The sequence below is a fragment of the Aspergillus alliaceus genome, assembly GCF_009176365.1.
Source record: "Aspergillus alliaceus strain CBS 536.65 unplaced genomic scaffold BDW43scaffold_57, whole genome shotgun sequence".
Lineage (NCBI taxonomy): Eukaryota > Fungi > Ascomycota > Eurotiomycetes > Eurotiales > Aspergillaceae > Aspergillus > Aspergillus alliaceus.
The window spans coordinates 232,390-245,941 of NW_022474740.1; the positions used below are offsets into that span (position 1 = coordinate 232,390).

General features: G+C 48.3%; 5 protein-coding genes across 5 annotated transcripts; 4 read left to right on the forward strand and 1 right to left on the reverse strand.

Moving 5' to 3' along the window:
• Positions 1-281: 281 nt before the first annotated feature.
• Positions 282-1,085, forward strand: BDW43DRAFT_315382 (extracellular proline-rich protein; the record flags this gene model as incomplete). The annotated part of the gene is made up of 1 exon (XM_032048042.1): positions 282-1,085. One exon carries the CDS (start codon positions 282-284, stop codon positions 1,083-1,085), a length of 804 nt encoding a protein of 267 aa, XP_031895883.1.
• Positions 1,086-4,596: 3,511 nt separating this feature from the next.
• On the forward strand, positions 4,597-5,734 carry BDW43DRAFT_303470 (arabinan endo-1,5-alpha-L-arabinosidase; the record flags this gene model as incomplete). The annotated part of the gene is made up of 4 exons (XM_032045416.1): positions 4,597-4,857; positions 4,914-5,390; positions 5,459-5,544; positions 5,599-5,734. The coding sequence occupies 4 exons, from the start codon at positions 4,597-4,599 to the stop codon at positions 5,732-5,734; spliced, it is 960 nt and encodes a 319-aa protein (XP_031895884.1).
• A 155-nt stretch (positions 5,735-5,889) lies between these two features.
• On the forward strand, positions 5,890-7,176 carry BDW43DRAFT_289718 (class I SAM-dependent methyltransferase). Its single transcript, XM_032043418.1, has one exon. It carries the CDS (start codon positions 6,109-6,111, stop codon positions 7,084-7,086), a length of 978 nt encoding a protein of 325 aa, XP_031895885.1. The 5' UTR covers positions 5,890-6,108; the 3' UTR covers positions 7,087-7,176.
• A 3,016-nt stretch (positions 7,177-10,192) lies between these two features.
• BDW43DRAFT_315386 (uncharacterized protein) lies at positions 10,193-10,538 on the reverse strand (the record flags this gene model as incomplete). The annotated part of the gene is made up of 3 exons (XM_032048043.1): positions 10,193-10,275; positions 10,330-10,445; positions 10,495-10,538. The coding sequence occupies 3 exons, from the start codon at positions 10,536-10,538 to the stop codon at positions 10,193-10,195; spliced, it is 243 nt and encodes an 80-aa protein (XP_031895886.1).
• Positions 10,539-10,986: 448 nt separating this feature from the next.
• BDW43DRAFT_315387 (uncharacterized protein) lies at positions 10,987-11,547 on the forward strand (the record flags this gene model as incomplete). Its single annotated transcript, XM_032048044.1, has 3 exons — positions 10,987-11,092; positions 11,192-11,433; positions 11,494-11,547. 3 exons carry the CDS (start codon positions 10,987-10,989, stop codon positions 11,545-11,547), a joined length of 402 nt encoding a protein of 133 aa, XP_031895887.1.
• Positions 11,548-13,552: the final 2,005 nt, after the last annotated feature.

Genomic DNA, 13,552 nt, shown 5'->3' on the forward strand with positions numbered 1-13,552 from the left:
ATTTCTGCTTTGGGGAAATGTGGGCGTGTGGTTATTACGTACAAGATGGCGAAAAGATCAGGGCCACCAGACTATATAAAGGACAGAGGATCCCCTCTTGGACGTCATATTCTTTCTCGGATTGTCTAGATCCATTTACTTCACGTTCTAGCGTTGTTAGCATACACTATCAACCCCCAAATACGACGGTCGTTTCTTGTCTACCAAGCCGAATACCTTTTTTGGGCTCCTTAGCACCCTTCTACCCTCGCTTCCAGCTGATCTACTCTGTCGAGCTCACCATGCGTTCTACTGTACTCTTTATATCTGCCCTTGCCGGCTCTGCTCTTGCTCTACCGGGACCTTTCCCCCGTGGCCTGAACACAACCATCTCTCACTCTCCTACCCTTCTGCCCACAGGTGGTGGCGGTGGAGAGAAGCCCACGGAGACTGGAAGTAGTGGTGACTCTCATACCACCACGACCGCTCCTGGAGGCTCCGGAACTACTATCACTTCCACCATCACCGACACCATTACCAAGACGACTTTCAAACCGTGCTCGACCCCAGTCCACACTGAACGTGGTACTACCTACTACAGCACCTGGGTGACTGCTTCCACCTATGAGACCACTACCTGCTATACCACCACCGCAGTTCTAACCCCCACTTCCACTCCCCACGTCGAGACTACGACTACCATTGTCGGCCCTGCTCCTACTGGTGCTGATGGCTCCGAGACATGCCCTCCAGCCTCCACCGTGACAGTGTACGTCCCTGTTGGCAACGGCGGCTCAGATATTACTCCCACCGATGCTCCCGGTGGTCAAAGCGGTCACCACTGTGAGCGTTGCGAGACTATCACCTATACCAACACTCAAGGTTTCACTACTACAATTGTGATCCCCCCAATTTCAGAACCTACTGGTACGGGACCCGACAAGGCCACGAAGACGGATGTTCCTTCCTCTACCGCTACCGAGACCAACCAGCCCACCGGCACTGGATCTCACCCTACCCATACCAAACCCACAGGCACTGGCAATGGTCCCACTCCAACTGAGACCAAGACGTGGCATGGAGCTCGCAACATTGTCCGCTACTAAGAAGGCAAGCTAGCAGTATCCTCTTACCAACGATGACGAAGACACGTTATGTTTTCTGTACCTCATTATACCACCCGAAAATGGGAGGTCTACGGTCCTTAATGATGCCTTGCATGTGGCGATTTGATATACAACTATGTACTTAGCCTTAGTCCTTCCTTAATGTTTAGTCGCTCCTTCATATTTTAGATTCTAGCAGTGACAGATAGACTATCAATGGTGGCCGTATCGCGTGACCGGATACTAGAACCATTGCTCAAACATCCCGACACAGAATTTTATGCTTCACTGGTCTTTCAACTACCTACACGCAATGTCCATGAAACGAGATAAAGCTGGACTCCAGGTATTGTACAGTACAGCTGGTTTACGATTCCATGAAGTTCCTTCAATACGTTAGAAACGAGGTCTCGGTAGGGCCGATCCTTCATAGTGGTTGTTGTCGTCTAAGTCTGATCTTACCCTTGGAATTTAGCATTTGTTTCACCGGAACTCCATCAATTCGAACTTTGATATGCTTAGTTCCAAAAAAAGAAAAAGCATGGAGTACAAAGAAGATCCACATAGACCAAATTTAGCGTAGCTAACGTCAACCGAAGGGAGCGACCTCCCATGAAGATCATCCAGGCTAAGCTCTCCGTGGAGGATCGACGGCGTTATTTAAGTTGCCTTATTTCATCGCTGTAGTCTAGCTATAAATCTCCCAACTATTTATCGCGCTTGCATCGCTGAACTTTGTCCCATGTGGGATGATCGTAGTCTCTGATGGCAGGGATTGTATGCAAATGAGCAATAATAATATGCAGGAATCAGGGGAAAGCTGATCCTAGCAAGCCTTCTCAATTTGCGGCGATATCTGCCCCTTATTACGCGTCAATGCGTCGCCATTCCCCTTTCCAACCATCTGTGTGCTAGGGATCCCCGGCAAAGGAGATAGCTCTGTGCCAGTTTCCCGTATCAGAAGGTAAGAGGCTACTCAAGACCTTGGTCGTATAGCGAAGATCCGGTTCAGGGTATAGAATTATGTTCGATTGACGAACAAAGGGCGTCGGAGAACACTCGGAGATACTTCGGTATGTTGACTACCAGACCAGATTGAACTTGGAAGCGGAATCAACGTTCTCAGCAAAGCATAGCGCGATTGAATGCGAGTTGCACAGTTATTCTTCAGCGCGGCAATCTAGCGAGCCGACGCGACCTGTTTGGGTAGCCTATAGCAACCCCATGTTCGCTATCTTGTGAATCGGGTGAATCGGGCTACGGAAATGGGCTTTGGTATGGCCGTGCATCTTGAATTGGACTACTTCCCCCTGTGGCATGTCTCATTTCAGAGAATAGGCCGCCTCCGCTTGCATTAGCTCCTGCCTCTAGCCATGCGTCGAGGACTTACACACATTCAAGCCCAATTATTCTAACCGCTGTTGTTGTTTCTGCCTTGATCCGCCGCGGCTCTATTTTACAAGTAGCTTCTGGTTTGTCTTCTGGATTGATACCCTATGTGACCATTTCTTCCAGCATCCCTCTCGGATCTATCCTGGGAGCGGAGTATAAGCGTAAGAGCCTCTCTTCTTTTCTATCGAAGAAAATGCACAGCCTACTTACAGGCAACTGGTGTCTGTTCGCAGTTCTCCTTTATCCACTGGAGAGAGAGAAAAACATGAACTGTCCTCGGCTCCCCTCATGAGGCACCAGCCCAATATTCGAGTAGAGGGAGGGAAGAATGTTAGTAAATACGAGAAATAGAGCCATAGCCACAGTTGCTTATTTGTTGCCCCTCACGCAGGTCTGGGCTTGGAGGGATTTAATGTGGAGCCGCGGGACTATGCGATGGCATTGGTTGGATTCCAGCGACATTCAGCCGCATTTTTGGGACTGTGTTGTTCTCACCATGCCATCTGTATGGTGTAGCATTGTACGCTAGGAAACACCGATCTTCGCGCACTGGAATGCCCAACAATCCTGTTTTGCTAGGACCATGCCACGTCGTACACGGCTGACAGGCTGCAGGCACCGCCAAGTGCCCATGAGGGGGGACTATGTTATGATAAAACTATGACAGCGACTCTGGTGGTACGGAATTCTTCGGAGAAATAGTGTAGCGGGCTTGTTTTATCCCCCTTGTTCCTATCGTTTGCTGTCTCCTTTCTGTGGTGGTTCTTCAACCCACTTGTGTTGATCCAATAAGCATATATGAAGTGGTGTTACATGTATGAGATAACCATTCAGGCGATCACCTCGGGTGATCCTGCATTGTACTTGATAGATGCTTCGAGATCTGGGGAATGAGTCTTATCTGAAGTTATGATGGCGTCGTTCTGCATGAGTGACGATAGAGGCACATGAGTCCAAGACCGCAATGGACCGCAGTGGAGATTCTGTGGAGCGGGAAACTAGAGCTCAGAATAAGTGGACAATTTATTTAACTATGATAACTTACTACATATCTCCTTAGTAATATTTTCCTGTCATGCATGGAGGAGTTTGTTCCCCCACACACGCTGGGGATTTCAGATGTCTGTCTATATTGCGACATTTACTGCTCACTTTGAAGAGATAGTGATTTTCCACGTATTTTCCCAGTGCACAACCCCCGAGCCAACTGCCGTCGATTAATATAATATAGTGCATTGCCGGTAGCTTGTGGTGGCGGCCGCAGATCGTCCGGCGAAGTGTGGGGGAGGCGATGCGATCGACGGATTTCGATGCGAGGGGATTTTCGATTTATTACTAACTCGGAATGGCCAAAAGTCGGTGAATCTGAGATTTCCAAGAGTCGATTCTACGTGTCTACTGCCCAACGGGTAACCCCTGGGATCGGACATTTATTGATTTGCTTCCTTGCGTCTGCCAGCGCATGCAGAAATGTCTCCTCTCAGGGGGAAGGCTTTTGTCAGGGTTCTGGAAATCACGGAAAAAATAGGCAAAGAACAGGTGACTGCGTCATTTGGAAACAACAGACTAGGATCTACGGCAATATCACGCCCTCGCATTTACTGTATTTGCTTTCTCTCTCTATCCTAGTGGCGCCTTTAGTGTGTCCAAGCACGTCATTCCGTGACTTGTCCCAGTTTTGTCCTTCGCTCGAGAAAGCGAAAATATCTCGGTATCGGTGCTGCTGCCCGATTATTGCTGTGCCTTGCGGGAGATAAGACCCACTCTTTGCGGGGATTCTTCCTGCAAGGGTGGTAGAAGTTTAAACTAGATGATTAGCATGAATCCTAATGTTGTCAGATGCCAGAAGTATACAGTGCACAAAGCACAGCCTAACTTGGGGCTGCTTTTTTTTTTTCTCCCGCTACGTCGACATCACAAAAGTTATTCACGGGACGTTTTGGTGCAATATGCATTCCACCGCGCCTTGTGACCTGTACGGCCGAAGTCCTTGTGCTGTCGAAGGCCAAAGGTAGCAGTCGGAGCCAAGCCGAATGGGTGCATACATAAACCCCAAGGACGACACCAAAAACTTCCTGCATGACGGAGCCTCCGCAGTTCATTTCTCCTGCCTTTCAACATGCTCGCGCTTCTGTCTGCTCTCTGTCTGCCCCTCACGTTGGTTAATGCCTACGCAGACCCGGGCCCCTGCTCGGGAGACTGTTGGGCCCATGATCCGGGTCTCTGGCAACGTGAGTCGGACGGCAAGTATTTCCTCTTTTCGACCGGAAATGGCATCCATATCAGCACCTCAGACGCCCTCCAAGGGCCCTGGAAGGAGGAGGGCTATGCCTTACCCTCAGGCTCCTCCATTGATCACGACGGCAATAAGAACCTCTGGGTAAAGATCACTTGTCCAATACTCTACATAGCACATGTAGCTAACCATATTTGCAGGCCCCCGATGTGCATTACCAAGATGGCACATACTACATGTACTATGCTGTCTCGACGCTGGGATCACAGAACTCCGTCATCGGAGTTGCCAGCTCCCCGACCATGGAAGTCGGTAAATGGACAGACCACGGTAGCACGGGTCTGAGTTCCGACGGCTCACAAGGATACAATACCATCGACGCCAACTGGATTCAGATCGAGGACACTCAAGTCCTGAATTTTGGGTCTTATTGGCAGGGCTTGTACCAGGTAGATCTGTCGAGCCCACTGAAGATTGGAAGCACCGCCCCGAATAACATTGCCTATAATGCATCTGGCAACCACGCGATTGAGGCGCCATTCCTATTCCAATATAATGGATTTTACTACCTGTTCTTTTCCTCGGGCAGGGCTAATGGATACGATACCAACCACCCTGCGCCAGGAGAGGAGTATCGGATCAACGTCTGCCGTTCGGAGTCGGGTAGAGGTGATTTTGTACGTGAAATACAAATCGTTCCTACTCTTTCTCCCCATCCTACTTGTACTAACAGGAGCTGCTACAGGTTGATCAAAGTGGGAAGTCCTGCCTCGAAAGTGGAGGGACAACGGTCCTCGCAAGCCACGGAGTTGTCTACGGGCCTGGCGGACAGTAAGCATTTCGCAGAGGATGTTTCTTTCGAAGACGGCTACTCACACGCTTTAGGGGTATTTTGAACGATAAGAATTTGGGCCCGGTTCTCTATTACCATTATGCCAATACGAATATCGGCCTAGCTGTCGAGCAGTATCAGTTTGGGTGGAATCGGCTGAACTGGAACGACGGATGGCCCGTCGTATAAAGAAAACCTGACGGGGGCCTACATATCTTCTGGACGGTCCAACAGGACTGGTGCTAATTTTAATGATATGGTATCTTAATTTATGTTCATCAGACTTTTTTTTCCCTTTCCTCTTTGGTGAGACCCTACCAAAACGTAGCATAGCGAATTGATTGTAGTCCAAATAACACGGCAGTTTCTTGCTTCACAGAGAACAAGGGAAGAATGGGCTCGCATTCCGGGGTTATTCTCGTCTTTTGGAACAATGTATGGTCCTAGGCAGAGATAACGATCAGGTCCCCACATCGTCAATAGAAAGGAAAGAAAATTCCCCACTTTGCTTCGGAGAAACGTGGTCGGGGGTCGCCGTTTGACCTGAACAACATTAAACCACAATGGCCGGCCACAAAGACACAGTCGAGGTCGACTGGGATGAAGCGATCCCCGATCTGATCACAGATTCCTCGTCCGAGGCCAGCACGTCCATCCGATCCACCGTATTCCAGTACGAATACCGACACGGTCGGCGCTATCACAGCAAGTTCGCTGGAAATTACCATTTCCCCAACGATGAAGCCGAACAGGACCGACTGGATATGGTCCACCATATGTACTATCGAGTATTGAACGATCGACTGTTCCTGGCTCCGATCGATCTGGACGGAAAGCGCATCCTCGATATTGGAACGGGAACCGGAGCGTGGGCCATCGAGCTAGGCGACGAGTACCCGACGGCTGCAGAAATCGTCGGGAACGATCTTAGTCCCATTCAGCCCGACTGGGTGCCGCCGAATACGAGATTCTACGTTGATGACGTCGAGAAAGATTGGTTGGAGAGCCAAAAGTACGATTTCATTCACTGTCGCTACATGGCCGGTTCGATTCGGGATTGGCCGAGACTGATCCGTCAATGTTATGAGAACCTGGAACCGGGAGGATACCTAGAACTACAGGAAGCAACCAACACATTGTACGCGGAGGATGGCACGTTACCGCCGGATTGCTACACCGTGACGATGTTGGATGCGCTCAAGGAGGCCTGTCTGCGCATTGGGCAGACGATGGATCCGGCCCCGCATATGAGAGGCTGGGTGGAAGATGCCGGCTTCACGCTTGTCGACGAGTCGAGATTCAAGCTCCCGCTGGGAACTTGGCCAAAGGACACGCGGTTGAAGGAATGTGGCAGCTTCAATCGGATGAACTTTATCGAGGGCGTGGATGCCTTCACAGCGTCGCTCCTCCCCGATATTCTAGGCTGGCAGAAGGTAGAGGTGATGATTCTCAACGCCGGAGTTCGAAAGGAAATTATGGCTAACACTATGCATGCCATGTCCGATTTCCTAGTGATTGTTGCCCAGAAGCCCGTAGAGTGACCGAGAAGAAAGACCTGTGCCTCCAAGAGAAAGCCTGCTTTCTGGGCTTAAAACGCAACGTCGATTCTATGGAAACGACCCATATGACCACTAGATCTATCAACATGCTTCGCAAGGCAAATGCCGGCCACGAACCATGGGACTTGGATATCAGGAGCCCTCTATTAGGCCCGATCCGGTTACATGAACCGCTGAAATGACTGCCAAGACGGTTGGATCATGGCAGTTGTTGTCTTTGTCTTCCGAAGTGTCGATTCAGCATATCATATTCTTGCTCTCCCCACCCCCAGGTCGGAAGCTGGGTAATGATCGACGGACAGCTTCTTTAATATTCCCACGCAGCGGAGCATCCAATCAGAGGTCCGACTGGTGGTGATCTGGTCAAGATACGAGCTCTCGGCCTGTTGTGCTGTATGATCTGCCACAACAATGACCAGTAGAGATGATGCACATCAAGGACCTAGAATTCCCGCTTTGCGTTTTGGTCATATTATTTCTGGTAATTCCAAGAGCCAAGATGCCACCCCCGTAGCAAGTAGCCCACCATCCGTTGAGGCACGTGGATCTGATGGTGAACGATCGGAAATAATAAGCTATGATGTCAATCTACAGGTCATCAAACCGATATTGCTACACTCCATATACTGTAACTTGAATATGTTTGACTGCGTTGTTGTTTTTGGGCACTCGTCAGCATTCTGACGCAACAAGCCTCCGACTACGCGTATAGAAGGAGGCCCATTGTCCAAAATTTATGTCAAAGGAATACAGTCCAACGATTATTCTTGTTCTTTGAGCAATTACCATAAACATTTACCGCTATCCCAACGTGTTTTGCGCTCTCCTGGTGGGAGTCGCCTATGGCACGCCGCTAAATCGGCCACCGACACATATGGTATTAAGATTCTGATTTGAGTGGCTAGAAGAGTCGGGAAAAAAGGGTGCTGAAACTTGAAAGTTCGTGGGTATGACGTCGAAGGTGAAGCAGGTTAAATGTAGATGGGTTAGGGATATGCTTTATATGCTTATAGAAGGCAAAGTAACCATGTCAAATCTATAAGGATACGTTTGTCAAAGATGTACAAGACGGCCTGCATCTTCAGTAAAGGTGACGGACAAATAAGAGAGGAAGTTCTTTTGCAAGGCAGTGGCCCAGTGAAGTCGCTTCGATGCCCATGCCGCAATCATTTGTTTTCTAGTTCCCGAAGTCTTTACAATTTCGGTGGTCAATTCCATATAAGGTGCAAACTGGAGATCTTCCATGTCTAGCTTCTGCAGGAGATGAAGTTCTTTGGAAGACTTGAGCCTTGATAACTGGACGTACATGGAGCAGTATTTTCTGTGTCTATCCTGGCCACGTCTACTGGGGTCGTCTTTGGGTTCGAGGATCCCTGCCGTGAGGATCGAACCCTAGACATTGTACTCTATGAGACAGAAAGCCGGACACATTGGCGCTTGTCTTCGGCGTATTGTGTGACCTTTAATAGGGACAGATCGTTCCGATGGGAAATTGGGATGGTTGCCGGTTCGAGGTCATCAAATTCAAGCTTAGTTGATCTCTGCTGCCGAATGGGAACGCAAGTGGGTGGCTTGTGGCATATGATGTAAAGGCCATTGATGCGAATTACGCCTGACTAGAGAGAATGAGACCAGCGTACACGCATGATTTGGAAGCAGACATGCCAGGTATATCTACCACAACACCTATAGTGGTGCCTAGCGTTCCATTATCCAGGCCGAATCGTGTAAAAGTGTTGGTCAGGATCATGACATATTCCGAGGGTAGAGAAAATGTCCTGGGAAGGGAACCTTTGCTCTTTGTCAGGCTGCTACAGCAACATATGCGCACGTAGTCTTCAATTTTATCGTATCGGTTTTGTTCGTGAATGCTCTGCAGGGAGAGTCCATATATCTTGATCTTAGGATTGCCCAAAATATTCCATTTAGATGCAGTTCAATTGCTGTCGGATAGCGTTCTGCTTGACAATGAAAGTCGTGATTTCAGCTGCGGTGCAACGAGGGAGCTGATAGTTTTACTGTTAAGAAAGGCCAAGTCACATTCAGTCAAATTCGCGACTCGTGCACGGGAGAGCAAGGTTTTGGAATGGGACGTCCTGGTGCAGAAAGATGGGAAGAAGGAGCTGGTGACGGCGCCGATTGGGGAGGGGCTGATTTTGGAGGGCGCGAAGAGGGAAGGTTTGTTGGAGCTTGCGAGGGAGCAGTTGGATCTGGAGGTGACGGAGCGGAAGTATACGATAGAGGCGATGGAGGTGGAGGGGCGCTGATGGAGGAGTTTGCGGCAGGGACTGCAGGGGTGTATTGGATATGGATATTGGATGTTGAATGAAGTGCTGACGGTGGATAGTGGTTTATTACGCCTGTTTTTTTGACGATTCGACATCGAGGACGTGATGTCGTGATTCCGACGGGGGAGCAGGGTGGACCGGTGGAGGTGACGGGGAAGATCAAGGGCTAGCTGGGAGATGTCATGTATAAACGTATGCAACATGGGTGGGAGTTGGTGGTGTAGGAGAAGATATAGGAATATTTTGATAAAGTAAGAAAGTTCACTGACTGCCCCGTTCCAATAGAAATGCTTGGTATTCTATGTCTGAATTTATTAGAATCGTGAATTGGCTGATAAGTTAGTTGTAAACGGCTGATACTCTATAAATATACTCTCGATTCATAATATCTTGAGGTTTAGCTAACGTCTTGATCAAATGCATACGAAATGGTGATTTCTCGAGTAATGACCGAGGATAGGTAAATCCCTTCAAAATAAATAGATACAGAAGGTCAACTGAGCGCCGGGAACCCCGGGAATCCTACATTGCCACTGTTATGTTCCCTGGCAATATAAGGTTAAGACAGTAGAAAGCGCAAATCGTCGAGTTGAATCAGCGATCAAAATTGTTGAATAGAATCTCTAGAAGCAAGTATAAGAGCAGTCCAGCAAGAATCCTAGATCAAGTTAGAAGTTCACCAGCAAGTCGAATCCCCTGAACCTTGCAAACTAGAACAGCAGCTGGCAAAATCATTACCGTGAAGGCCTCCCCCACTGCTATAACACTAATACAAAATTAACGCCCTAGGCCGTAAAATTTTAATCTGGGTTATGTAGGGTTCCACTCACATAGTTGCCTGAGAAGCTGACCTCAGTTCCTTCTTGTGATACGTCCTGGTAGCCTAAGTAGAAGTCAGTATTGAACATATTCCTGTGTAAATTAGCTTCCTCCTTACTAGGAAATGATCCACCCTGTCGGCCACAGCATATTTTGGTGTTTTTGTCGATCAAATCAGAGCTACCGGACGATTGCTGACAGGCACACCAATAATGGTTTTCGGCAGTAACAGTCCTATATCCTGTTAGGAAATTTATCTTGCATGAGGTAGAGTAGAACCCACGTAGCTAATGTAGCAAGGAGTGGAAGAATGACAGAGACCTTCATCTTGGAGTCGAGATGCGTATTTGTCGAGATGAGTGCTTGTTTGGAATAGTAGTATCTGGCGGAGTGAGTGAGCTATAACTATGAGCAGGGAGGGTCGGGAGTATTTATATTAAGGACTGTTGACTTGAATCTCTCGTCCGTCCACACCGGACCTCCGCGGATCAGACGTTGGGGATTCATTATTCTGTCTTTAGCTAGAACTCTACGGGATGTGGAGTAATGATAAAAATACCGCATATTGTCGGTGGAACTAGTAGCGATGGGTGTTTCGATTCGGCCAGGCTAGGCAACAACTTATGCCACAAGTGGCAATGTAACAAATCCTGTATGAAGCATCCTGTAGGAAGAATCCTGCCGGGGCTTCAGTGCTATTAGCCATGATAGTATGAGGGGTACATGTATCATGGTCTTGCGTATACACACCTCTATCTACGCCAGAGCGCTGTCAATGTCCGGATGTAGTCGAACGTATCAGGTAGCAGTATGCTTCATCTGGCTAGGCTCATTGAGCGAGTTCATTAGGTTAGGATATAGAGCCAGAGACAAAACCGGCGGTAAATAGTAGCATATAGTTCCTACTGTGCGTCATTATTGGTCTCTTCCCTAGAGGTTTCGTGCTTACCATCAAAGGTGCTGACAACGAGCTCAGTAAGGACCATGGTTCAATGCAACAAACCCACATCAGAATATATCTGCGACCGGAGTAGCAGCAGCCCAGAATTACGCCTCCAAGGAACTGCAAAAACCGCAAGCATACAACTTCGGAGAACAGCAGAGTGGCACTGCCGGTCCAGGCAATGTTACTTTCCTTGAAGGCGACTTCTTCAAGACAGACTGGGAACCTAATGCTCTGAAAGACGGAGGAGCCATTTTTGATATAATTCATGATTATACGGTTAGTACCTTGCTTTCACTGTTGAGTATGCTTGAGAGATAACCGAACTTGACTCCACAGTTCCTCTGCGCCCTGCACCCCGATATGCGCCGGCAATGGGCTGCGCGAAAGTAGCCATTGTATGGTGGATTGCACCCTAGAAGTGCGATTAGAATGTGAAGACCTATGCCGCAGAATATACGTTGCATTATCATATTCCATTCAGAATCCGGGCGGTTTGGCCACGTCTTGGCAATATGCCCGTAATCAAGTTGAAATTATGTGAAATGTTCTGTGCATCATTAACCGGAAAGTCAACCCCGGCAGCCTACAGAGACAAGGATAATCTGATTTTGCACCGGTTAAATCTTGGATAAAGAAAATTCAATAGATCCCGAGCCATCGAGATATTATAGAGAATGGCAAAGCTGATCAAGCCGCTAAACCCCCCCAAGAAAGGGTAAAATTTACACCGGTGGCAGGAGCAGCTCCTAAACAGCTCGCCTGTCAATGCTATCAACTAAATTAGATATAGTAAATAGTATTAATCTATCTTAGTTAGATAAGACTTCTAGACTTATCCTGTCTCAGGCTACGCCTGCATCGCACTCGGTTCCACCTTCGCAGTTGCTTGACGACCCCGTGACCTGGACGCAGAAGCTATTTTCAGCGTGTCGCGTAGATTTCTTTTTCTTTTTTAATAGTTCCTTATTGTATGTATCTAGTAATTAGATAGCAGGGTCTAGTCCTTTATACTAGGAATTAACCCATACTCTTAAATGTAAAAAGCAAACAGCAAGGACGACAGTAGATTAGTTCCGAATATATCTTAATACACGCAGCGAGTGAGAAAACACGCATCGCTTTAACAACGAATGAAAATAGACACAACAACAATGATACATGATCACTTTCAGTACTCCCGTGATGGACTTCGAATCCGAAGAATCATCAGATCGCGCCTACCACTAAGACAATATATTAGAAGATACTCACGAAACCCGTACACCAGCGTAGATTAGCGACATGGATTTGAACTGCGGAAGCAGCAGTGGCACGCCCATAGGGCCTCCACCCATTGCAGGCTTCGAGCGGAACTCTGCCCCGACTACCAACGACCATGTTCCCGCGTGGGTGCGGACGGTCATGGGAGCACCATGCCAATGAACGGCGACAGCTCTTAGATGCCTTACAGGCGATGAAAGACGCTGTCCAGGGAGCCACTACCACTGGAACCCCCGGAACGACGACACCGAGGATGGACGTACCGGTAAACCCAGTACCAAACGAAGCCCCAACAGCGCCTGAGAGGCGACCCCGTCCGAGGCTCCCAGACCCGGAGATCTTTGATGAGAAGAATCGCGCCCTCTAATAGGAAGGCAGGCTTTGTGTAAACCTTGTAATAAACTAAGCTAATATCAAAAATAATATACAATGTATCTAGTATATCTTTAGTAGATTAGACGACAATACAGCAGCGCAGGTCTACCCTTGGATTAACACCTATCAAAGCACCTCTTCCTTCACTCTGGAGGCCTATTTCGACCATTTAAAAACAGTGTTTGAAGACCACGCCCTGCAAGAGAAGGCTTTGTCTGACTCAATCGCGTAAGGCAGGGGAGCCGCTTCCTGGAAGACATGCTAGCGGATCTTGACCGACTTCTGCTCGGCTGGCGCCCACGGTTGGGATGGCTATATTAAGAAGAACTACCTTTTGTAAGTCATTAGTAATTCCCTCCGTGACAAGCTTATCTCAATCGAAGCGGAAACCTTTAGCGGCTACCGTACACAGGTCAAGAATATTGCTGACTGAAATGAAGAAGGCAAAATGTCTATTAAGTACCAGACACGCTTATCAGCGACCTACGACGTACAATCGTGCCCAAAACACCCCAAAAGCAGCCGCAGCCCCTGCAATTACCTCTGAGTCTACCAAAGCCACCACGCCGAATAGCAAGGCTATGGATTGGCCGGTGGGTCAGTAAGCTGTGTAGGACAGAGACACATAAAATAAGTGCCTGAAGAAGAAATTGAGAGACACAAGCAGAAACACCGATGTATTCGCTATGGTGTAAAACGTTATTATGTTGCAAACTGTCCTGTCCTTTCCAGCCAGCTACCCGACCCCTTAATTACCGCA